This window comes from Trematosphaeria pertusa, assembly GCF_010094035.1.
Source record: "Trematosphaeria pertusa strain CBS 122368 unplaced genomic scaffold BU26scaffold_1, whole genome shotgun sequence".
In the NCBI taxonomy this organism is placed as follows: domain Eukaryota; kingdom Fungi; phylum Ascomycota; class Dothideomycetes; order Pleosporales; family Trematosphaeriaceae; genus Trematosphaeria; species Trematosphaeria pertusa.
Window position 1 is genome coordinate 3,560,097 of NW_022987212.1, and position 23,299 is coordinate 3,583,395.

The 23,299-nt window shown below is 56.4% G+C and overlaps 10 protein-coding genes across 10 annotated transcripts; 4 read left to right on the top strand and 6 right to left on the bottom strand.

The window, feature by feature from the left end:
* Nucleotides 1–523: 523 nt before the first annotated feature.
* On the top strand, nt 524–1,015 carry BU26DRAFT_387491 (uncharacterized protein; the record flags this gene model as incomplete). Its single annotated transcript, XM_033822664.1, has 1 exon — nt 524–1,015. A coding segment is annotated over one exon (492 nt), but the record flags the coding sequence as incomplete, so codon positions are not given.
* Nucleotides 1,016–1,529: 514 nt separating this feature from the next.
* BU26DRAFT_513620 (uncharacterized protein) lies at nt 1,530–1,958 on the bottom strand. Its single transcript, XM_033827662.1, has one exon. The coding sequence runs from the start codon at nt 1,896–1,898 to the stop codon at nt 1,659–1,661; it is 240 nt and encodes a 79-aa protein (XP_033691866.1). The 5' UTR covers nt 1,899–1,958; the 3' UTR covers nt 1,530–1,658.
* Nucleotides 1,959–2,705: 747 nt separating this feature from the next.
* Nucleotides 2,706–3,865, bottom strand: BU26DRAFT_513621 (uncharacterized protein). The gene is made up of 4 exons (XM_033827663.1): nt 3,336–3,865; nt 3,192–3,281; nt 2,905–3,140; nt 2,706–2,850 (listed from the first exon to the last, which is right to left on the bottom strand). Exons 1-4 carry the CDS (start codon nt 3,413–3,415, stop codon nt 2,807–2,809), a joined length of 450 nt encoding a protein of 149 aa, XP_033691867.1. The 5' UTR covers nt 3,416–3,865; the 3' UTR covers nt 2,706–2,806.
* Nucleotides 3,866–4,237: 372 nt separating this feature from the next.
* BU26DRAFT_415152 (uncharacterized protein) lies at nt 4,238–6,889 on the top strand (the record flags this gene model as incomplete). Its single annotated transcript, XM_033823102.1, has 3 exons — nt 4,238–4,846; nt 4,943–5,185; nt 5,309–6,889. 3 exons carry the CDS (start codon nt 4,238–4,240, stop codon nt 6,887–6,889), a joined length of 2,433 nt encoding a protein of 810 aa, XP_033691868.1.
* A 1,492-nt stretch (nt 6,890–8,381) lies between these two features.
* On the bottom strand, nt 8,382–9,311 carry BU26DRAFT_499478 (uncharacterized protein; the record flags this gene model as incomplete). Its single annotated transcript, XM_033826409.1, has 1 exon — nt 8,382–9,311. The coding sequence occupies one exon, from the start codon at nt 9,309–9,311 to the stop codon at nt 8,382–8,384; it is 930 nt and encodes a 309-aa protein (XP_033691869.1).
* Nucleotides 9,312–15,714: 6,403 nt separating this feature from the next.
* Nucleotides 15,715–16,146, bottom strand: BU26DRAFT_499479 (uncharacterized protein; the record flags this gene model as incomplete). Its single annotated transcript, XM_033826410.1, has 1 exon — nt 15,715–16,146. The coding sequence occupies one exon, from the start codon at nt 16,144–16,146 to the stop codon at nt 15,715–15,717; it is 432 nt and encodes a 143-aa protein (XP_033691870.1).
* Nucleotides 16,147–16,233: 87 nt separating this feature from the next.
* On the bottom strand, nt 16,234–16,883 carry BU26DRAFT_30816 (uncharacterized protein). Its single transcript, XM_033821877.1, has one exon. It carries the CDS (start codon nt 16,774–16,776, stop codon nt 16,321–16,323), a length of 456 nt encoding a protein of 151 aa, XP_033691871.1. The 5' UTR covers nt 16,777–16,883; the 3' UTR covers nt 16,234–16,320.
* Nucleotides 16,884–18,754: 1,871 nt separating this feature from the next.
* BU26DRAFT_31096 (uncharacterized protein) lies at nt 18,755–19,636 on the top strand. Its single transcript, XM_033821911.1, has one exon. The coding sequence runs from the start codon at nt 18,924–18,926 to the stop codon at nt 19,422–19,424; it is 501 nt and encodes a 166-aa protein (XP_033691872.1). The 5' UTR covers nt 18,755–18,923; the 3' UTR covers nt 19,425–19,636.
* A 484-nt stretch (nt 19,637–20,120) lies between these two features.
* On the top strand, nt 20,121–21,757 carry BU26DRAFT_31098 (ser/Thr protein phosphatase family protein). The gene is made up of 3 exons (XM_033821912.1): nt 20,121–20,813; nt 20,866–21,546; nt 21,594–21,757. The coding sequence occupies exons 1-2, from the start codon at nt 20,223–20,225 to the stop codon at nt 21,415–21,417; spliced, it is 1,143 nt and encodes a 380-aa protein (XP_033691873.1). The 5' UTR covers nt 20,121–20,222; the 3' UTR covers nt 21,418–21,546; nt 21,594–21,757.
* Nucleotides 21,758–22,235: 478 nt separating this feature from the next.
* Nucleotides 22,236–23,082, bottom strand: BU26DRAFT_599483 (uncharacterized protein; the record flags this gene model as incomplete). Its single annotated transcript, XM_033835103.1, has 2 exons — nt 22,236–22,587; nt 22,641–23,082. The coding sequence occupies 2 exons, from the start codon at nt 23,080–23,082 to the stop codon at nt 22,541–22,543; spliced, it is 489 nt and encodes a 162-aa protein (XP_033691874.1). The 3' UTR covers nt 22,236–22,540.
* Nucleotides 23,083–23,299: the final 217 nt, after the last annotated feature.

Below are 23,299 nucleotides of genomic sequence, written 5' to 3' on the forward strand. Positions count from 1 at the left end.
ACTCTCCAGATTGCCAGATGCGGTCAAGTTCCCTCCTACTTCCCTTGTCCTACACGGGACTACTCCTGTCAGCCCTCAGATGGGAGCACAACACCGCGGAAGAACTGCAGCATAGCCAAACACTATCACCATGTCAGGGACCATGTTTGTTTGGGATGTGCGTCCGCAAGGTAGGTTATGGGCTGGCCATCGGGCCAATTTACCGGTATTCCCTTTTGGGAGCATTCAATGGGACACGGAACGACTATATATTGGAGCTGTTGGCTTCATCAATTTCCAACCCACATCCTCGCTGATATAGCTTCTTCTACAATACCCTTTCCCCTCTTTCCTATTCCGTAACATTCGTTCTTTGGGCTCCGGCAGCTCCTCCTTTCGTTTGATACTTTCTCTTCCTCTTTCGCTATCATCATCCACGATGCATTCATCACTCTTTTTGCTCGCTCTTCCACTTGCGCTCGCCGCGCCCTTGACTCCCAGGGCTCGCCTTCCAGGCCATCTCTTCCACCGTCAAGACAATGCATCCTGCAACCTAGCCGACCTCCAGCAACCCACCAACACCATGACGCCTCCCAGCGCCGACCTCGAACTAGCCCTCATCGCTCTCGGCCAAGGCACACAGAACTACACCTGCGCAAACGCGACATCGGCTCCAGCCGCCATCGGCGCCCTAGCCAATCTCTTCAACGCCTCATGCGCCGTCGCCAACAACGCCCTCGGCTCCGTGCAGGAAGACGCCGCCATCGGCATGCATTTCTTCGTCGACAGCACCACGCCGGACTTCGACATCATCGGCCTTGGAAACACGCAGATGAAGAAGGTCGAATCGATGGCCGCTCCACAGGCCACGGATGTGCCGTGGTTGAGGCTCGAAGCGCAACAGCAAGGAACGACGTCGGCAGTGAAACAAGTGTACCGGCTGAACACGGTTGGTGGTGTCGCGCCTACGAGCTGTGACGGCCAGACCGCTGGCAGTGTCGTCACTGTCGAGTACCAGGCGCAGTATTGGATATATGCTTCGCCCGATGAGGTGGCGGCGCGGAGGAAGAGGAGATTCCTTAGCCGACCTGTCGCGTGAAAGTGACTAGCTAGGCCTGGGATCGAACGTCTCATCGGAGCATCGCGGAGACTTTACACTGAATCGCATTCATTGACGGGGAGATACGCGCTTGAGGAGTAGTGGATTCGCTGGAGTTTTTCTGATGAACAATTGTTTGGTTTGGAGTGAGCCTTTTGGCGGGCGTGTCGCTATGTACGATGGTGTAAGCTCATGGGGGTTTCTTCTTCTTTTCTACATGTTTATCCGTAATCATGACACGATACTCGCGGGCCTCTGTATTTTTATGAATCAACTGACCCTTATACTCTCCATTCTTCCGCGTCCCGTCTGTGAGGCTGTTCTAGCGTTAGCACCCCGGATTCTGAAGGCCTTTGATTATTCCTACCCCAATCCTCGACTACTCATCCTTCAACCCCACCAACTCTAGCGAGGCCGTCTACAGCCTCCCTTCCTTCGCGGCATCATATGCCCAGGACGCATACCCAAGAGCCGCGGGGTCTCCGTCCGCAGCAGGCTGCATAATCCCGCTGTCGTTCAGATACATACCCGTCTCCATGCCGATTGCCTGAGGCGACGCCCATGACGAGGGCGGGCAACTTCACCGGAGAGAGCTTGCCGATGACTTCGTTGTCCCGGACGGCTTGAAGAGTCGTTGGTCCGGCGTCTCCAGGGCCGTGTAAGCTTTTGCGGACGGCGGCGTAGCGGGCGGACACGGGCGCGAGCGTGGTGGGTGGATGTGGTGGACTGTGGTCGGCCTGTTTTTGGAGAGTAGAATCAATTGAGAGGGGGCCAGGAAGGGAACTGAGAGTAATGGGTGAGGAGATAGAGATAAGTGCATCTTGTCCACTACGCCTCAGCGAACGCCTCAATGCAGCCCAATCAGCTGGGCTTATACCTGGCTGGCATGTCAATCGCTGTCGTGCAATTCCCATTTCCATACTATCTCCATGCTCCATGGGCAGCAGGGCAACGTGGCCGCTCCAATTGTTGTTGAACTCATTAAAATTCGTTCTTGTTGAGCTTATTGGCCTGTTGAGGAAGATATGCTGGAAGCCTACATCATCGCGGTGTTGATGGGTTAGGCGGAACTGAGGGAACCACAGTCCTGGCTGCAATGTGTGCGGAGTAAGTGAGATTTCATCTGAAGTTGTGGTATATGCGCCAGAAGAGGTCCAGCTTCTAGGGTTGGATACCTTCACAACGCCCTAAAATGTGCATATAGCTAAGGTTTAAAATCCGAAGTACGTGAATACTTAGCACGAACCACTTTAGCAAACGTTGCACACCTGGTTAAGCAGACGAAACGAGTCAAATCTCCTCCATCTTTCTAGCAGCCGCGGGCCCCGTTCTCAACTTGGATGACATTTGGACGACAGCGTGAGTTCCAAAGCATCACCGCAGGGCGTAGTTGTGCTCGCAGTAAGCCCAGATAGTCTGTCATTGTGAGCCGTTTCGTCTCACGCAATAACGGTCATGGTCTTGAATTGAATAGCGTACTTGCTCTATGGTTATACTTCTCCTCTCAAGCATGAACCCCCTGGTGCGCGCCGAGACCAAAACGATACAACCCCCGAAAGGATATGGTATTAAGCCCTCATTGATTAAAGGTATATGCTCCGTCCAATGCTCCACCCAATGCCTCGTCCAATGTTAAGCGCCAAGTTGCTCTCGTATGCGTTGCTGAAGAAGGACCTATGCGCTCGCAGTCGTGATGATATCTATCGTAGCAGACGGCTGTTGGGGAGACTAAGCCTTCTCGCCGTCTTCGGTCTGAGCTGTGCGCGGCCGGTCTACCAGGACATAATCAGAGCTGTTGTCAGACGAGGGGGTCTCTGGCAGCGCACCTGGCAAGTCCTTCTGAGGTCGGGCGTTCTCCTTGCGACGGGCAGCCAGAGGACTCCCGGCGGCCGCTAGCCGAGCCCTGTCCTCGTCAGGGAAGGCGCTCTGGATGGGCGTTCGGCGCTGGCTGTCCTTGCGGCGCGGCGGCGACGTCTTTGCTTGCTTCAGGCGCTCTTCGGTTTCGCGGAGCTTGGCCTCGAGAGCCTCGAGCTCCTGGGCATGGTGCGAGACGGCTTGCTTCCTGGAGCAGGCGTCAGCAGGGGCTCAGCGACGAGCTGGCGCGCGAGCATACTTCTGGTGCACGTTCTTATCGAGCACGTCGATGCCGCCATCGAGCCGGAAGAGGTCGTCCAACTCGGACATGAAGTTGCGTGCCACGGTTCTGCACGCAGCGGTCAGCGGGGGGGAGCTTGGTGCAGGCGCAGGAGGCTCTTACGAGTGCGGGCGGTTGTTGGGCTTCCACCCGTGATCCGCGTCTTCCGTATTGAACTTGGAGGGCGTAGACGTGGCCGACATTGTGGGCGGGCGCGGGGTTGCGTGCGGAGGGCCGTTTGGATGGGGACGAGACCAGATGCGCCGACGAGAGGTTATGTACTGTGGACGGAGATGAGGTGCTGCGGACGCAGGCGGCGCGTCTTCAGATCAAGGGCGTTTCAAAATGCGCGACCGGGTTACGCTGTGGGGGAGGGAGCATGATATGGGGTCCTGTGATGAGCTGCGGTGATGCGCTTGGGGGGGGTAATATTATGGTCCATGGAAAAGGAGGCGGTCGTCGGCCATGGCTCTGCCCATTCCTGATGGGTAGCAAGCAAGCGGCCGATCAGCGGTGGAGCGGCGCAAGGCAGGCGCGACGACGCACGCGGCCTCACCACGCCGGCGGCCAGCAACGGCGCTGCAGCTCTGCGCAGCGTGACGGCATCACGGCGCGCCTCTCTTGCGACGCTACAGCGCTCTGCTGCCCTCGCCGTGAGCCCGGATGGTGGACGCTTGACGGCGCCCGCGCGCGCGTTGCTAGCTGCCCGCACGTGCCACAGCGGAGCGCCGACCGCGTCGCACGCGCTGATTGGCCGCGCCCGGCCAGCCGCCCTTTCGCAGGTGCAGCCCGCCCCGACGGCCGCAGAACCACAGCAGCGCACTCCCACGACGCCCGCCGAATTTTCATCAACCGCCCGCGGCCTCCATCGCCCACGCCTGCTCCCGCCAGCCGCGCCATCTCGCCGATGCCCTGCGATGCCCGCATGTGCATCGTGACCGTTGTCCTCCGTCGTGCTGGCTCCCCTACCGCCCCCGTCGTCTCGTCGCCCGCGTGCCCCAGCCCCCGTCCAGCGCTACTGGGGGATGAATACTAGCCTGACTGCCTACACCAACCTCGAGTCGCTACTCCTGTTCCAGTCGCTCCATGCCTATGGCCTCGGGCCCCACGTCTTCAGCAGAATCTCGGAGCTGCTGAAGAACAATCCCCACATCACCGCCGACCGGCGCTTCCAGAGCGGCCGTCTGAGCCCCGATGCCTTGCGCAACTTCTACCTGCACATCCTGAAGGAGGAGGTCAAGAGCGAGCAGGGCGCCGTGGACGGCGAGATCCAGAATGGAGACGTCAAGACCTCGCGCAAGAGGAAGGCACCCAGTCCGAGCCTGCCCACGGTCCACGAATCCGTCCAGCACCAGCACCTCATTCCGAAGCTCGTCAACAAGCTGTACGCGCGCTACCGCGCCACTATCACCGAGCAGATCAGGTCCGACGAAGAGCGATATGAGAAGCTGCAGAGAGAGTTGCAGGGCATCGAGCGCGGCGAGTGGGACGACCAGTTGAAAGAGAAGGCCAATGGAACTCCGCGGAGCCCCAGTCTCCCACGAAAGTCGCCTCTTCTCTCCCAAAAGCCGTCACCCGCACATGCCGCTCCGCATCTTGCTTCACAGGAAAGTGTTCCCATTAGTCCTGCGCGAGTCCAGACCCCAACCCCGGAGGGACCTCAACAGCAACAGCCGGTCCTTGAGCCTCCTCAATTATTGCCGCCCCAGAACGGACAACTACAAGCCGAGTGGAATGCCAGAAGCACCACCAACGGGTCCCCCCGCAAGAGACAGATCGCAGTAGGCCAGCGAAGCAGACCATCGACGCCTCAGCCACCAGCTGGCCCCGTTCCGTCTCCCCTGCAGAATCGGACCCCTCAATCTCTCGCTCCGTCGCCCAGGCCTCAGCCTCAGCAACTAACCGACATCGTACAAAATGCCTCTCCGTATGTACAGCCGTCGCCGATTCCTCCACAGGCTCCACAACCCCAGGTCCACGGGGCTCAGAATATACCGCTGATAGGAAGTCCGCGCCCGCAAGCCGGTGCTGGCAGTGCTTCGGGCGCGCAGTCGCAACCGCAACCGATTCAACCCTATGTGCTAAATGGAAATGAGCAGTATGGACCGCCTCCTGATGCACCTCCGCAATACTCGCCAACTCAACAACGTCTCCCCCCTCCGCCGCCGGGCCCGCAGTCTCCCCCCGTGCAGACACCACAGCAGCAAAGGAACCACTTGCCTTACCCTGCGCAGCCAGCATACCCTCTGCAACATGCTCAGATGGGCCAAGCTCCACCCCAGAGCGGATTCATGCTACCTCCTTTCCAGGTTTCCCCCCAAGATCCGTCACGTGTTCATCAGCAGCCCGTACCTCCGCCGCAGTATCCCCAGGTTTCTACTCCTGTGAGCGCACGGCAGCCTCTTCGTCCTGCAAATCGGACACCATTGGGTCCGGGTGCCGGTAGACCAGGAGTTCTGCCAATGCATCCTTTGGTCACTCAAGCCAGGCACTCCTTTTCCACTCCATCCGGCATCCGCACGCCTCATAGCGCGCTATCTACGCCAAGATCGGCCAAGACTATGTGGAAAGCAACAGCAAGAAACTTTGCGACCCCACCAGCGCCGCGTCCGGAGGTCAGCCCGATCGACGACATCATGCCTTTGGAAAAGCCGCACGGGAGTCGCCCAAAGGCCAAGGCTCCTCGCAAGTCACGAGGGAGGGCTAAAGGAAAAGAGAAAGAACCTGAAAAGGAGTCTGAACCTCAACCGGAACCTGAGCGGCGGACCGAAGACACGGCTCCCGAGATGGAAACCCGGCAAGGCCGACCACGGCGCAAGGCCCCCGTTAAGAGAGCCAGGCCCGGTAGCATCGCGTCCTCCCAGGCCGGTGCTTCTGTTCGAGAGCGGAGCAGGAGCCAGTCCATCTTATCCCATACCGACACTGTAGCCGCTGACAACGAATCTCAATTTGGCAGTCGAGTCAAGTCAGAGCGCGGAAACTCCATCGACGTAGTTGAGGAAGATGCAGCTGCAACGCCTTCACACATGGCGACTCGACGCCGGGGCCGAGCACTGCAATCTCTCCAGCCCAGCAACAAGCGAAAGCGGAACCTGCGGGAACCGTCGATAGAGGAATCAGAAGAACAACCCAGTACGCCAGGGCCCCCTAAGACCGTTACCGCCCTTCGCCATTTCTCGCGCATGTGCACCCCTTTGATGAACGATATCGGCTCGCACAAGCATGCCTCCACATTCACCACTGCCGTCAAGGTGAAGGATGCGGAAGGCTATTACGACATCATCAAACGGCCAACTGATCTCAAGTCCATCTCAAAAGCCATCGCAATTGGAGCCAAACAAGTCGCCGCTGCTGCTTCAGACACGCCAGTTGGCAGTCCTGGAGGCGGCGGAGGTGTCGTAGAGCTGCCGATGACGCTCGACACCATACCTCCTAAAGCCATTGTGAACTCGAGTCAACTGGAGAAGGAGCTAATGCGCATGTTTGTCAACGCTGTCATGTTCAATGCAGGCGAAGAGGGCGTCGTGGAAGACGCTAGGGAAATGTTCAAGACTGTCGAGCAGAGCGTTTCAAGTTGGCGAAGCGTCGAGCGGTCGAGCGGCAGACTGGAAGTCGAGGAGACGCCGCCAGTGCATGAGGAAGACGCTCCTGTGCCTTCTAAGCGAAGGAAGCTCTGATATTTTTACTTTCTAGGTGGGAGCCCTCAAGAGGGCTATGGTAGGATTTTAATCTACAGATACCACTACTTTTCTCCATACCACTGTCTTCTCTTCTTTTCTATGACTGTGGCCCACGGAGACTGCTGCTTCACCCTTTATCTTATGTAATCGGCGAGTAAGCACGACCTCCTGATACTGACCTGACATGACGTCAGTACTCTGTTACAGATCATACGTTCGACCGCTCCAAAGGCTTCTTCCCTCCTTCATTACTATGAACGCAGAACGAGTTCGAATAACCGCCTGCGTACGCGCGCGCGCCCTCCTCGTTCCTCCGATAAAAAGGCCCGTCTCCCAATTTCTCGTACCACCCAGCCTCCCAAGAACCAGCCTTCCACACGGGTTTCCAATCGAGGACATAGACGAGAGAAGCAGATCCTAGGAAGCTGCGTGGTAGCCTTGCGACAATGGCCCGTTTTGTCGTTCCACGCCGAGGTCTGGGCCACAACGCGCCGTCCCTCCTTTAGCCCTCTCTAACCGCCGCTGTGCCTTCAGCCCTGCCAGGTCTCGAAAAACGACATCCGCCAGCTGATTCACCGCATTCCCCTTCCTGGCAGGGCTGACTCGTGATGGTGGTCTGCCTGGGAAGAATCCAAGCCCCGCCGGAGTGGCGTTGTTCCTACTAGAGCGTACCTCAGTGGGCCACCCGTTCTCCGATCCTGCAGGTCATTTACGAGCCCTCGGATCTCACAAGTAGTCTTTAAGATGCCACGGTAAAGTTAGCAATGCTTGCTTGGCACTACGTAAATCCAGTTTCCCCATCTTGTTCTTGTGCTGCACTGAATTTTTTTTTGGGATTTGAGATTTTTGGCTGTTGAGGGAAGTCAGGAGATTTGTCGGTCGGTTCTTCCGGACCGCGTGCGTGCAGGTTCAGCGCAATTCAGCCTTGACGTCACCGGTATTGCAAATTATTTCTCTTGGTTTGCTCGGCTCGTTCGGGCAACCCGCGTTATTGTCGCCACTGGAGGCGAACATCGTCGATGGTTGTTGCGCAGCTTTTCGTATTTTGTGTGTTTTCGTTAGTTGGCGCGTTTTGCGCTGTTGCCGGTTTTAGCTAATTTGAGAGATGCAGGGCAGGCTGATGCTGCAGTTCCAAGGTTTCAAGGTTTCACTTCAGCAAGTGGCAAGAATGAGTTGAGAGACACGAAGGCGACGAGGATTATCATTATCGGAGCTATAGCTACCCGTGGACATTCGAGAGCGGAGGAAACACCGTCGAAAAGAAAGGTGACAGGTTGTATAACAATCTCCGCTCGTCAGCACTTGATGGAATGGAGTTGAGTAACCTGAAGCCAGCCGCCCTGAACAGAGGTAGACACGGCAGGGCCATTCTACAGAAGTAGTGGTAGAGGCAAGAAAAGCGCCGAAAGCAACGCTTTTTCGTATCATCATCATTCGCTCGCTCAAAGCCAGATCGTGTGTACGAGAGAAAGGAGATGGGCCAGTTGGGTCAAGGGTCCACCAGGAAGTCGGAAACGGAGTCGGCGCGCTGCTGCTGCTTCTTGTTCCAGCTCTGCTGCGCGAAGCCGCGTAACCGGTCGTTCTCCTCGCGGTACATGTCGCGCTCTTTTTCAATCTTTTTGATGTAGTCGATGGCGCCGGCGAGCACCATGGCTTTGCTGGGCTTCGGCTGGCCCATGACGCCGCCCTCCTCGCTCTGCGGCAGCGTCGGGACGGTGCGTCTCAGCCGCTCGAGCTCGGCGTTCAGGCCCTCGCGGTACTTGCGCTCGACCTGGTTGTGCGGCAGGCGGCTGGTGCGGTGGCATTTTGACGAGGTTGACGACGTGTCGGTGTTGCTGCGGTCCAGGCGCGGCCTGCCCCGCTTTCGCTGCGGGCGCTTCGGCATCGGGTCCTCTTCCAGCTCGACGCCCTCGTCGGTAGGCTCGCGCTTTAGCGTTGGGCGCGGCGAGAGCTCTGGCGAGCTGGGTGCTTGGTAGTGGGGTCCGTCGCCGCAGAGGGAGGGGGTCCGCGAGTGCGCCGTCACTGGGGACACGCTTGATTCAAACGCGTTGCTCGCGGTGTCGAAGGCGAAGCCCGATGGGAACTGCTCCAGCCGGCCGAAGGGGGCGGAGTTGAAGCTTGAGCTGTAGGAGGAGTTGAGGTGGGCTGGTGTGGATGTCGCGGCGGGCAAGGTGGCGTTGAAGACAGCGGGGTTCTTGGGGGCGAAGACGCCTGGTGCGGGGCCCTCGACGGAGGAGACGGGTCGGTCAAAGTAGGAGTCGCAGTCAAAGAAGCTGGCGAGGGAGTGGTCGGGCGACGTGGTGTATGAGTCGGCGATGTAGGCTTTGTCGAATGCCTCGGGGTAGGAGAAGGCTTCGTTGGTGGGCGAGTAGTCGGTGCTGGCTACCACGGGGTAGGAGGTGAATTCTGAATATTCCATGTTGAGGCTGGTGCAGTTGCAGTCGGTGACGAGAGGACTGACTGTATATAGACGAAGGCTGGCCGGCAAGGCCAAGTCGAGGTATGCCGTTGAGGATCTCGATGGGCGGTGCAGTACGGATGCAGGGTTCCGACGATAAGCCTATCGAACCGGAGCGTGCTTGGGATGGTCTTGGGAGTGCGGGAACACGGTCGTATTGGGGGTATGAGTATTTCAGCTGCTGCAACCAAGCGCTGGCTTGGTCGGCGACGAGGCGGAGGGGTAATGGGAGCTGCGACAAGTGCGGAGTAGAGAATGGTGATCCTATCTCAAAGTATCGAGGGCGTTGGTCCCGCGAAGCCTTTGGCCTTATACTCCCGAGGTCGACGATCGCGGCCCATAGACTAGCAGCTCCCCGCGCATCGACAAGTCGACCCCTGTCCCTGAGTATCCGCTGCAGAAGCCCTGCAGCATTGTGAGCTGCACAAGTCGTCCGATAAACAGCTCACTTCCAGAGGCTCGGCAGGCTCCGGGGCAGCAGGTCGGCCTTATGATCCGGTGCAACCGCAGTCGCGCTTGGCCTGCGGCGCGGCGGTCTAGGCCCTGAGCGCTCGCGCGCGGTGCCGCAGCGCAGCCAAGGGCATGTACGTCGCGGTGCAGCACATGCCTGCCCCGAATTTGAGCGCCCGTCTCACCGGCATCCTCTTGTGCATCAAACATGGCGCCATGCGCCAGTGGAAACAAGCCGCAGACGGGGGAATCTGGTGGCTTCTTCTCGGCTTCAGCAGTTCGCTCGGAGATAGTGTGGTACAGTAGTGACGGCGGGGTGCGCAGCGCATGCGCCGGAACCGTTTCCCCTGTCAAAGGCACTGCGGGCGAGTGCCGTTGCAGCCGTTCCCAACAATCCCTCCTACAGTATACCGATACCTAGTGACCATCTCCGATAAGGTCGGCGGTTTGGCTGTGTTTTGCCCACCACGTGGTCCGCCGCCCTCCGCGAGATGGCGTAGTATTCTTTAGATAATCACCGACGGGCCAAGCAGCAGGGCCAAGCAGCAGGGCCGGTGACGTCCACGGTTTGCAGGCCCAGCAGGCTGAGCAGCAGCCGGCCTTAGTCATTCTCTCCTTGGCGATCGTCGCGATGTTCGCGTTCACGTGCCCGTCCATGCGTGCTTCCATTGTTCGACCGCGTTGCACCACTCAACTGCCGCTTGCAGCGCGTATCAAAGTCCCTCTGGACCAAAGGGCTCTGGTGAGATGACGCCATGTTCTGTCACGAATTTCAATGTCAGCCCCGGATTCAGATCGAGGAGACGCGACGGAGATGCGTTGCGCGAACGCTCTCGGGGTCTTCATGTCTGCCCACAATGGGCTGATTGTGCGCCAAGCGGCCATGGCTAGAACGTGAAGGGCGGTCACAGGGCTGAGGCCCATGTGTTTGCCCACAGGTGTCGTCAGGGCCGCTTGGCGGACGCATCGGGATCGCAGGCACGTGATGCGGCCGCACGTGAAAGTGGGCTGGTTCTCGCACCACACGCCTGCGGAAGGCGTTCTCGAACGTGCGCAGGGGTACGCTTTCCGGGCACGCGCAGATTAAAATAGGCGTCTGGCTTGCGCTTTCGCGAAGATCGCTTCCTCGTTAGAGCTACTATCGTCTTCTGCCGCGTTTCCCATGCCCTGTCCATCTAGCCGCGCATCCCTCAGAATCCAATATCACCGAGGACATTTCTCGGACTTGCGCTGTTCTTTGCAAACTTCTTCTTCCTCTGACCGTCTTCTTGGCGCCTTCTGGGCGTCCTTTGGGCCTCTTCTTAGCCGTTTTTTTTGTGCTGAGGGGTTGGCAGTCTCCGCGGTACCAGCAGTAGTGATATCGTGGTGCTAAACGAAAAGACATAGTCACCTCGTCGCCACATCGGCAACAAATGTATGCATCCACATTCCGTATTCGTTGCATACTCCTACAGTACTTGCTTGCGAACTGCGGGTACTCAAAGGCAGCGTGCATGTCCCAAGAGAGCATAGTGGGCCCCGCCCCGAACGCCGAGCACCCGCCGTTGAGCACCAGAAGTCTAGATCTCCCAAGCCTTCCACGCCTGGCAAACGCTGCAGACGCTCATAGGGTTTCGCCCGTCGTATGACGCAGCTCCCGAGTCGCGTTCCAGGCCATCTTCTCTGGACACGTCTCGCGTCGGCTATGTGCATCGACATTGGAATGGAAGCGCGATTCTCCGCCGACAATCCGATGCATCGCTCGCTTGTAACTCGGCGACCATGCCAGCCTCACCGAAGACCATCCCCGGGCCAGCGGTTCGAGAATAGCCAACAATGCCGTCTGACCCGTTCTGCGAAAATCGAGAGCCATCGTCGAAACACCATCAGGCGGTCGCTGGGCTAAATGCACGACAATCGCGAGGAAAAGGTGGAAGACGCGGCGGCCGCCGATGTTGCCCGGAGCAGGGACACGGGAGTTGGACCTCGAGGCGGGCTGCTCATGTAGTTCGCACGAAGTAGTCCAGATACTCAGTCAACAAAAGACGTGGATGCACCGAGCTTGATGCAGGTTTTGTCGGACTTCGGCGCGGAATACAGCGTTCGGTGTGCAAGCCGTAAGACGAAGCGTTCGATGAATTGGGTCCTGCGGCGCTTGCGTCGAAATCTTGATACAAGCCTGGGCTGCATTTAGTTTTCATTTTCCAGTCGCAATACGAGCGTTCTTCTTGCTCTTTCTCACTGCGGTTCACGCAGCCATTAGTTCCGCCGCCATGTCAGAAGCCATTTCAATCGGGCTGCAAGAGCCGGATTATCTCCTTTCGCAATGTACATACCACGCAGCTCTTGTCGCAACGCCCTCGCTGATATCAACCGTCTTCCAGAATCGCGGATGCCCGGTCGGCCGAATTCTTCAGTATACCAATCGCATGGTCACCGATCGATGTAGCCGCAGCGGATTCGAACAAAGGGTTACAGTTATTTCGCCATTCATTCCCCGTTCGTTGGGAGCAGGTGGGCGCGAGGCGGAGGAGAGAAGAGGCATGCGTGCTCAAGCGAGGACGAACGAATAGGGTTGGAAAACATGTCGAGTGAACTGTATGGCACTCTTCATGGCAATAGCAGTACGTTGGATGATCGTCCGATGTATGTGAGGGGTCTGGGAATGGCGAGGAAAGCGTTCAGCGTCTTCGGACGCAGGGTAAGGAAGAGGACGTGAGTAACACAACGGAGATGGAAACTAGACGTTGGATGTTGAATTAGGCTTGCAGCACGAGACGTTCGCTATCCTTTTTAAATACACTGGTTCACTTTGCCACGGAGGCGCCAGAAAATTGGTAGAGGGAGTTGACGCTCATTGGTGCAACAGCATCCCGGGTCTCACTTCCACCCAATCGACGTTAAGATGTTTCCTCGCCAAATTGTCCGACACAGCAGTCGCTATGAAACGAACGCGCTACGGGTGCAGGTCGCCACGCGCAATCGAATTGTCGCCACTTTCCCCAAACGTCGAGAGCATTTCGCTACATAGGAACTAACCACTTTGAGAAAGATGGCAAGACTCCTAACGGTCCAGAAGCAGAGCCTCCATCAGACACCCTTTGAACCTAGGAACTAGGCCGCTTTGGGAAAGTACAGTAAGTTTCCCCTCCACCTGGGCAGGCTCATAGCTTCGCCAGCACCCAACCCCGGGACGTGCGCTCGAAGAACGCAAGGTTAAGGCTCGGGAGACCAGGCCAACGCTGTTCGGGCCTTAGAAGAGAAAGGATCACTGGATAAGGCGCCCAGGGGATATTACATAGTCGCCACAGCCTTATCTGAACGACACACTCTTCAGCTCAGGGAAGTTTGAACATCTGTACTGTCTACCGTCGCTGAAATGGCGATTGCAAGACTGCACGGACGGCGGCGTCGATTTTCCTGAGCAGTCGGCAGGAGGCACTGACGGCAGGTCCCGTGATCGTTTCACATATCTGCCTATGGCCTGATACTCTCGTACTGCAGTGGCCATATGGCTGTAGAGAGTAAGCACACTGTATTGTAAGGTTTGCCTTCTTAGAGAAAACCTGGTACGGCAACAAGCGCCCCTAATCCTCACTATTCGGGTATACGTCGTCGCGCAGGGGCGTTCCTGTCCTACCCCAGAGTAAGCCGTACGGAGCACGAAAGCATCACCCCACAAAAACGTGCCGCAAGCGTTCCCCAGAAAGCAGGTATCGGATGTTTACTTGCACGTACGCAACGCCCAGCAAAGCCACAACTAACGCTCACCAGCAACAACCCACAGTAGACACCTAACCCACGCCGTAATCCGAAATCCCTCGCTCAGCCTCATTTAGACCGCGAACGCGTCCATGAAGGGCACCAATTGCATCAACTACAAGCACACCGAGGCACTGATCGCAAAACCCTCACGGCCATCCGGAGTTTCAGTCTAGATCCTCTGTGCACCACAAGACTGGTGCGCCCTTCTGAATCTACCGGGACGTCATACCGTTCCCTTCCGGGTGGCTGTCGAATTCTCCCATCTTGGAAGATATGGCAATGTATTCAGCCAGAGACGCAGGAGATGCGCTTCTCGGTCCACAGCATCGAGATCCCAAATCTAGCATCAGACGAGCATGGCTCGAGCGTCACAATCACGCCTGCCGGGACGGTGTCTGCATGCAAGCTCGATAAAGTTTGGCGCCCGTTCGGGAAGTTAAGGCCCTTTCCGCCGGGCTGGGTCGACGAGGAGGAATGGTCTAGACTCCTGCAGGAGTCGGCAATGATCGGAGAGATGCGAGCATGGGCTCGGGTACATAATCTGTGGCGGATTGCTGGGTACGGGTGGCATTGCGGCTGGCTGGTCTATGCTTTCGCGCAGTGCGCCCACGAAGACTCGCAAGACGGAAAGTGCCGTGGGCTTTACGGAGATATCACTCCACCGGCACGTGGGCATCAATGATGGAGGCTACAAGCATGTGTTCAGCGCGATTGGTGATAGAGGTCGCGTGCTGGGTTTCCTCGTGTCGCGGTGCGGTTCGAGCTTTAACCTGATCTGATACTGGGGTATACCCCAAGTTGAGATCGTGGGGGGAGAAAAGCTGGATGATTGATGGATGGGATTTTTTGGTGTTTCGATTGTTATTGGGGTCTCACGTGTTGAGGCTCTGTGCCCAGGTGCGCCATGAGCTCGATCTTGAAGGCCCTGCTCCTGAACGACAAGGGTCAGTGGCCATCGACAACGAGATAATTGAAATCAGGATAATAAATCATTGCTATCCTTCTTTCAAGGCGATAGTGATGTGCGGGCACTTAAGTGTGTCTTCTCTCCCCTCATCCTTTGTCCCCAGCTAGAACTGGCGAGGCATCAGGAGATATACGCGGATTATCATTTCGGCAAATCACAGAACAGATCAATCGGTCCTTTTTCATACATATATCATCCCATCCCAAAACAGCTCAAGCAACGTCAACCGTCCTCCGAATCTCACTTTCGGAAACCCAAGTACGCATATCAGAGCCCTTAAACCGCGATTCAGTCTCGGACTGTCTCGCTGCTGAGCTGAATTCGCGGCCCCCACTTGGATTTCACCTTTCTACTCTCCCAAGAGCCACCACTAGCCAACACAGTCATCCAGCCCGCAATGACACTTGCGCTCGATGTGCATCCTAGCACCCACCGATTTGCGCACTATTTCATGCCTCCCTTGAACAACAACCACCCGTGGCCCCTAAGCCGCTCCGGACATCGCCGAGATCGCGCCTCAGCTTTCAGCTTCCGCTGCAATGAGACCGAATTTCCCTTCATAGGTTCGAGGCCCTCGCCCTCCTAGCCACTGCCATCGCCAGCAACCTCTTCCACGCTCCACACGCCGCGAATACATCCCCAGCCGTCCCTGTCCCCGTCACGGCGCCAGCTCGCCGATAGTTTCATACACTTGATTGCTGACCCTCTCACTTGCGCTAACCTTCGCTCTCAAACTAAAGCAGGATGTCTAGGCGTCATCACACTCCCCGTACTATCTAGACCCCCAGCGTCCGCGAGCAAAGACGAACAACCCTAGGACTCTTCGGCCATACCGTACACAAGCTGTTTGCGCACATGCTGCCGATATATCCTCAGGAACACTCCTGCGAACCCCGCCCTCTATAAGCGCCGCACGATATCCGTCCGTCCAATGATTTGGTCGCACACTTTTACTAGAAGCTTTCTCCAGTACTCGTCTGAAATACCAGAAAAGGGTGACAGTACGGGCACTGTGCTAAGGAGTCGAATCTGGACTGGAAAGATAATTGACGGAAAGGGGCTAAGTCGATAGGAGATATCGAAGGACGTTCGCTGCGGGCATGGGACCCAGATCCAGGAATGTGTGCTGCGCATTTTATTCCAAATAAAAAGAAGTAAGAGATTCTAGCAACTGTTTTCAGGATAAGGACTCTCTGGATAGCTTCATATGGAGGAAACTCCATAAGGGACACCGGTTCGGGCAGCCTGGGATGAAGTGGGTTGGAGTCCGGGTCTCAGGAAAACAGCCAAATCGTACATCTCATCATGGTTAGGAAGAGGTTCTCCAATCCAGGCCATGCCGCGGGACCCTGATACGGATCCGGCGTATTCGGCATATGCGTTGGGACGCTTCGCCGATGATTGGCGCGGACTAGCGCCGGCCCGCATATCATGCTCCCTAACCGGAATGTCTTCCCAGTTCCTGGCAACGCCTGCGAAAAAGAAGCGTGCCAATTGCTTTGTTGCGTGAGGTACGCATTCGGTATGGCTTGCCGAGGGTGTAGCCATTCGTAAGAGTCGCTGTGCATAGGCAAGGCAAGGAGTAAAAGCGGAGCAGCCTAGACGGCATAAAAACCGCTGTACAGTCAGCGGCATGTCGATATTGGACCAACGGCAAGAGGTATGGTCAAGTTCAGGCTGAGGAATGTTCCTGTATGATCTACCGTGACATATACATGACTCCTTTTATTGAGTTGTGGTGTCCGTGGTTTTGAAACTATAGCTTTCCCTTTTAGGTGCGCTAAATCAGTCACGTTCCTCCACGATCGCTCACATGTCGGAGGCGAGACGCTTCCAGACCGCAATCCCTCTCTGGACATGTTCGTTTAAACAACAGTCTACGCAGTATTTACCCAAGCTCTTCTCGTCATTAGCATGGCCGACATAGCGGCGGGAAACCTCATTGCAGACCGCAAGCCTCGCCCACACCGCATTGCACACGTTATCTGCATCATCACCCGGCGTTTCACATTGATATCCTCTCTCTCTCGCTAGATCCCGAGTTTTCGATCCGTTCGCTGGCAGATATGGGTTGAAATGACGCCGACGATCATCCTTGTTCTCTCCGAGGGTTTTTTCGTCGCCGACGTTAAGGTGCCGCCATATGGCTTGGAACGCTTGAAGAGTTATTAATCTACTTTTGTGCCCGGAGGCAGAGTCGCGGTATGAGCCCGCGCCTCGAGATGGAGAAGGAGATTCTGGCTCATGACTTTGGTGCTGCGACATCTGTTTAGTTGCGCTTCTGGCGAGAAGGCAGGCTGTCGGGAGGCTTTCTGTGCCGGTTCTGGAGAAGGGATATGACTCCTTTGGAACAGCGACGAAGAGGATGTTTATGAGTTGGAGTGGGACGGACGCGACGACTAGTGTTGGAAGTAGGCTAGCACGTTCTAGTGTAGCGCATATCTTACGTATGGATACACAGTAGATTTCGCGGGTTTGTTCATCTGCTAGGACACGCCAGTGTTGAACGATATTTGTTCAGTGCCATGTAGTGTTCTTGGCGCGAGCGTCGCAACGAGCAGTAGATATGTCTATATGGCCGAGGGATTGTCGTTGAGTTGGTTTTGGGCCTTGTGAAATACAAATTTCGTGGTAACTCTGTCGTATCTGTTTACGATGCGCTTCGATTCAATGTTTTGCAGCAGCTCGGTTACACCTGACTCAACAACTCCGCGATGATGTAGGCTGCAAGGAGCAAACAAGCAAACAATTACCCGTAATGATTTGTTTAGATGTGGACGCGACGTTCCATGGCTAACAATCTCTTCCGTTCAAAAATCCTCTTTGTGCTTCAAACGTGGAGAATCGCACACTCCACATCGTACGGCGAAACGCGGCAAAACGTCCCACGCGCAGTCCAAGACTAGGCAGGGAGAGCTCACTGACTATGAGACACACGCGTTCTGGATAGGAAAGGACGTCCATCGAGGATTGCGGGGGCAGGGGATCTCTGCCCATTCTAGCTAGGTGCCTTAGCCCGGGCAACGCAGACGGTCCGGAAGCCACGACACATGCATGCCCACGCATCCTGGCCTTCACCTTGCTGTCTTCATGTCGAATGGATAGCATGTCGAATGATCAACGAAAAGCAAGCATCGCCTCAACTGCCGATGGACATGGGGAGGGGACAACGAGCACGCCTCCGAAACGTTTCCGAGGGCGCACGATCGCTTCGAACATCAACAGCTGATGGTCTAGATCTTCTGCACTTCGTGTTGAGAGTTGCGATTCGCAGGGTACAAGTATATCTATCTTGAGGCGGAAGAGTTCTCATTCGGGTTGTTATCCCAACCAACCAACCTTCTGCCAAGGCGCAGGACTGAGGGTGGCACGCAAGTCCTTGCTCGAGCGAACGCCCGCCGGAGATGCGCTTTACTGCAAGGCATCGAGATGCAAAACTTCATTGGCAGTGGTTCCAACAGTGTCACGAGGCGAAGGTGTGCCGTCTCTATGCAGGATAGGCGCTCATTTGGAAGATCATGGGCCTGTGGTGCGATCTGTATGCCGGAAGAGGGGATCCAGACTTCTGCAGGCATAGAAACACCTCAGAGCGAATGCGAGGATCATCCGCAGATGCGAAAATCCCGGGCGTTCGAAGGGACTGGGGTAGATGCATGGTGCGCTCTTCTTGTCGCCCTTCTTGCACTGCGACGCTGCAACACGGAAGACGGAAGAGGCTATCCGTTGAACATTAATATCACTCCACATGCATGGAAAGATCGACGATGAACGGCGAAATCATATTTTCACCGCGAGTGTTGGGCGTAACTAGTAGTCCTTTTGCTGGTGCTACCATGAGGGGGTATGGCTGGGCCCTCGGCAGTGCCGCCACAGTTGTTCACGTAAAGCTCGGGAGTGGTGCGAGTGGATGTTTAGATGTCGGGTCCAGCTCAGTCTCGGGTGTTCACGTGGTGAGGCTTGAATATGGCCACCGAGGCGGAGGTAGGATCAGGAGGACTTCAAATCGGGTCACCTGCCAGAGAAAAGAAGTTTCTCGAAAGTGGCTCTACTGGAAGGCCACTACGGTTGGCTAAGAGTGATGGTATTCTCTAGGTGCGCGTGGTGCGAGACGCCCTAGGGAAAACCCCCGGCTCGGCTCAGAGCCCTGCCCATCGCCACCACCGTGCGGCTTCAAAATTCGCCATGGAGACTTTCATGAGATAGAGCGATGAGATGCTTCTTCCGTCTTCCGGGCTTCAAACTCTATAAAGCATTGCGGCATAAGAGGTACACGAGAGCCCCAGCCCCTAACTCACTCTCGCAGGCTCCCCCAGCCAAGCGCACTTCCGGTCCACGATCTCGACTCGACCCTCCGCGAAGATACAACGCCCTTGGGCTACTCCTCACCTCCTGCTACTGCAGCTCTTTTCTAGATGCTGTCGGCAACGATACCCGCTCTCGGTGGCCACGACGCCGCCACTACGACCATTTGCACAGCCAGCTCCATGAGCTCGCGGTATCCCCTCATATCAACGTGGGCGCGTCACTCCGCAACCCCGAAGTGGCTATACCGAGTCTACCATTCAGGTATCATGACTCTCAAGCCGAATGAAACACCGGGGCTTCAACGCCCCCCAGCTGATGATGACAGCAGCCACCTGAACGCTTCCTCGACGGTCGCCACGGTGCCACCTCCCCCACAATATGCTATTCAAGGCCGGAGACTCTCTCCTAATACTCTGACTCCAACCAGAGCAGTGCCATATACCAGTCCGCCTAGATGTCGCCCCTTCCGTCACCGCCACAGTGGTCAGCGGCACCTTCGAGATAACGCGAAAAGCCTCAGCCGCCCCCGAAAACACGTTACGCCGCTCTCCCTACGCACGAATCACAAGCTCTTCCAGAGCACTTCCCAGAAATCCTGCGCGCTATAACCGCCACCGTCTTCGCAACCGTGCCTGCCTATCAATACCGACCAGCCGCTTTCATAGCTGGCTTGAACCCTGTCAACAGTAGAAGGGCCTGTGACTGGGATCACGGTCTATTTAGGGCTCGCTCTAGAATACCGGAAGATGGGTGGCAAACAATATACTGGTAGGAGAGCTGATGCTCCCGCACAAGGACGAAGGGGCTATCACAACTGGAAACCTCGCCGGCCGCGTCCACCACAGTCACATCTTGATAGGCCTGGGGTGCGCAATGGAGAACTCCTTGCTGAACGGCAGCTTGTAGTCGACGCTGGTGACCGTTAGAGCGAGTAGCTCGCTACGTGTGATAAGGCCGCCAGGCTCTAGCTCCATATAGAACATACATGTGCAAAGGCTAGGATAGAGCCTACGAAGGGCTAGAGCCTAAGCTCACCCTACCGTGGACACTATACTCAGAGGCCTAGTCCCTTCCAGCCCCTTCTGCGAATACAGACACGAATCCATGACGTACCATAGGGGAGTGGTACCGGTCATGGGTGCGGCCATCACTCCACGCATACGAACATGCCCTGTTAGGCAGGACTCGGTGGATACTGCCATTTCCTGCGGGAATGAGCCTTCCAACTGAACTTAGGCAAGGACGGGACCCAGAGATAGATCTTAGGGAAATCATGAATGCCGCGGCGATGCGCAAAGCGTGAGTATTCGCAACGCGTCGGGGGAATGAGTGGTGAGTTGCTGCGCACTCACGGGATCTCGATATGAGCCAACTCAAAGCTGCGGGCAAGTTTGCGTAGCTGAGACATGCTGTTGACCGAGTCGTCTATTCGAAAGCGCATTGCACATAGATGTGAGCGACATCAGGAGATCTACTCGTATCTATCTATCAGCCGCGCCAAGCACCCCGCCACTCCACACTCCAGCCAACCTCAAGCCCCCCAACCCTACCCAACCATGCCATCACCAGCACCACTACCTTCCTACATCAAAACGCGCATCCTCATCCTCTCAGACACGCACTCCGCATCGCCTCTCCAGAATGCCTCCAATACCCACACCGCCTTCCGCGCGCCGCTCCCCAAGGCAGACGTCCTGCTGCACTGCGGTGACCTAACCATGGTCGGCCTTATGCGCGAGTACGAACAGGCATTAGAGATGCTGAAGGGCATTGAAGCAGATCTGAAGCTTGTGATTGCGGGGAATCACGACATTAGTCTGGATGAAGCGTACTACAAAAGGAAGGGACAGCATATGCAGCGATTGAGAGAGCCAGATGACGACATGCCCATGAGAGCGAGGGAGTTGTGGACCGGGGAGAAGGCTAGAGAGGCGGGAGTTACTTATCTGGACGAGGGAACGCATATCTTCACGCTGAAGAACGGAGCGAGGCTAAGAGTACGGCCACCGTAAGCCCATACAGGCTGGGCAGGCGATTGATGGCTTCTAGGTGTACGCATCCCCATACCAGCCCGAATTCTGCGATTGGGCGTTCCCCTACTTCCGCAATCAAGACCGCTACAACCCGCCCCACCGATGCACGCCGAACGCCGTTCCCATCGCGGAGAAGCCTGTGCCCGACTTCCTAGACATCGATGTGATGATGACGCATGGCCCACCAATGGGTATTCGAGACGAGGTTGCGCGCGACGATCACGTCGGCTGTGAGCATTTGCTCCGAGCGGTGCGGCGGTGCCGACCACGCTTGCATTGTTTCGGGCACATACATGAGGGATGGGGCGCGGAGAGAGTGAAGTGGAAAGAAGGCGAGGAGCTAGATGCCAAATGGCAACAGCATGTTGAGAAGGCGGAGTGGGTAGAGGTCGATGAGGAGAAGATGGCTGAGGAGAGGGCGGCGTTTGTGGATATTAGTAGGAGCGGCGCGCGACCAGTGGAGTTCGGAAAGGAGACACTGATGGTCAACGCGAGTATTATGACGGTGCAATATAGACCCGTCCAGGCCCCTTGGGTGGTAGACTTGGACTTGGAAATGGCAGAGTAGCAGAGTTTCACGTATTGCTCTGCTCCAATGCCACACCGTCAAATACCCATCAAGGTTTGATTGGCCATTTACTGGATTTCTCCTTCTGTGGCTAACCCTTTCCAACCCCTTGCACCAACGGCATGAAAGGCAAGGCGACTTGAATTGGTCCGTGGGATTTCCGCTGAAAACTGCAGTTTTGATCTCGCACAAGTCGGCGGCATCGATATATGCGTCCCGCTCGTACTGTACCACGGAGAAACTCTCTATAAACGGCTGTTCCCCATGCAGGAGCGGCGACTAAGACTCCGCCCTGGGTCTGATACCATCACTTCCTACTTCTAATCGCGCACATTGTGGTCCAGAATTGAAAGCGTCGACTTCAGCCATAACGACGGCTTACACATGCCCGAGATCTGGTAGCTGCCTCGTTGTCTCACGGGAAGATTCACTCACCAGGAAGGTATATAGGCCTATTCCTCCGTTGCCGTGCGTCTGGGTCGATGCTATACGAGCTCAAGAACTCAGATCTGTGATATTTGACGCGCGCTTTCGATGTATCTTAAGGTCCTCCCTCTCTGCCGAACTCGTCGATCTAAGGACCGAGCACAATATAGTAGTCCTTAGGTACCTACGGAAGTCATTCTCATCGTATGCTTGTAAGACTAGGGGATGCCTTGGTGCAATTTGGCAGCTTTCCTAGTTGCTGCTTCAACAGCTTCAGGAATTCTTCGATTGGGTTTAACGGCGCGGGGCGCGAAGCTCGGGTAGGCATAGTGCGCACAGGCGAAGAGCGGGACGAGCCGGGCATATGGGGGTCCACAAACATGAGGTGGATACGTATAGTGCAGTTGAGGGTTTATAGATGCAGATGCATTGCCTTCCTATGCTAAGACCACTATACCAGGTGACCTTACGATAAGACGCGGGGCGACCAGCTCAAGAGTGATATTCACATAGCCTGTTCAAGCCGCTATCAAGATAGCGAAACCCCTTGCAGGAGTCGATCATGCATTTCCGATACCCCTACCCCGCGGGGAGATATAAAGATAACCTATCCAAACGCAGGTGCGAACCAGTATCCAAGAGAAACAGAGCATCGAGTCATCCTCCTGTGAGACAAATTCCTCCGAAGGCTGTCCCATTACGCGCTCGCCGGCTTGCCGTCGCCCCTCGCCGGTGCGTTGTCTGCTGCCCCCACATGTTAGCCGGCATATCAGCAAAGGCTTCGTTATCCTAGCCACCTTTCGCGCTCCCACTGACTTTCCCCTTCGCATCACCCTTCCTGAAGACCTTCTTCAGCTTCGCCAACGCCCTGAACAGCTCCCACGAGTGCCCGGCCCGCTTCTCTTGCGTAGCTTCGCCCAGCTGCTCCCCGTCGACAAAAGTATCAAATGTGCGCGTGCGGTCGCAAGCCCTGGTCTTCCCGTCGGTCGGGTCGATCTTGTGTTTATCCTTCAAAGCCGTACGAACATCGTTGTCGCCGGAGTTGCGCGCGTTCCGTTTCTTCCGCAAGAAGTCGAGCATTGGTGATAGTCGGCGCTGGGTCTCAGAATCGAGGCTGGTAGAGGATGCAGAAGTGGCGACTTTGGCGGTGGTGGACGGGCCCGCATCGAGTTGGCGTGAGGACGAGCTATGGCTGTGCGCGTCATTTGAGTGAAGGGGGTGTTTGCTGTCCTGCTTCATGGCGGGCGGCCGGGCTGCGTGACTGAGACAGACGGCGCTGTGAAAGAGGCTCGCGCTGTGGAACGCGGTGAATGCATCGTGTTAGTGGCAGGTGTTAGCTGGCGGGCAGTGAGGGGTTGGGCAGTAAGAGCCAGCAAGAGTGGCGCAAGAATTATCGAGCGTGCCTCTGGTTGCGGGAAGAGTGACCGTGGGAGGAATCTGGCGTGTTCCAACGGCG

What these genes read in the sequence shown, in the direction of transcription:
- BU26DRAFT_513620 (XM_033827662.1), bottom strand. Translation starts at nt 1,898, where the DNA reads ATGCACTTATCTCTATCTCCTCACCCATTACTCTCAGTTCCCTTCCTG.
- BU26DRAFT_513621 (XM_033827663.1), bottom strand. Translation starts at nt 3,415, where the DNA reads ATGTCGGCCACGTCTACGCCCTCCAAGTTCAATACGGAAGACGCGGAT. An exon ending in CCCAACAACCGCCCGCACTC is followed by an intron (nt 3,282 to 3,335) that starts GTAAGAGCCTCC and finishes CGCTGCGTGCAG; the next exon opens with AACCGTGGCACGCAACTTCA. An exon ending in GATAAGAACGTGCACCAGAA is followed by an intron (nt 3,141 to 3,191) that starts GTATGCTCGCGC and finishes CGCCTGCTCCAG; the next exon opens with GAAGCAAGCCGTCTCGCACC.
- BU26DRAFT_30816 (XM_033821877.1), bottom strand. Translation starts at nt 16,776, where the DNA reads ATGTCGCAGCACCAAAGTCATGAGCCAGAATCTCCTTCTCCATCTCGA.
- BU26DRAFT_31096 (XM_033821911.1), top strand. Translation starts at nt 18,924, where the DNA reads ATGCTGTCGGCAACGATACCCGCTCTCGGTGGCCACGACGCCGCCACT.
- BU26DRAFT_31098 (XM_033821912.1), top strand. Translation starts at nt 20,223, where the DNA reads ATGCTGTTGACCGAGTCGTCTATTCGAAAGCGCATTGCACATAGATGT. An exon ending in AGAACGGAGCGAGGCTAAGA is followed by an intron (nt 20,814 to 20,865) that starts GTACGGCCACCG and finishes GATGGCTTCTAG; the next exon opens with GTGTACGCATCCCCATACCA.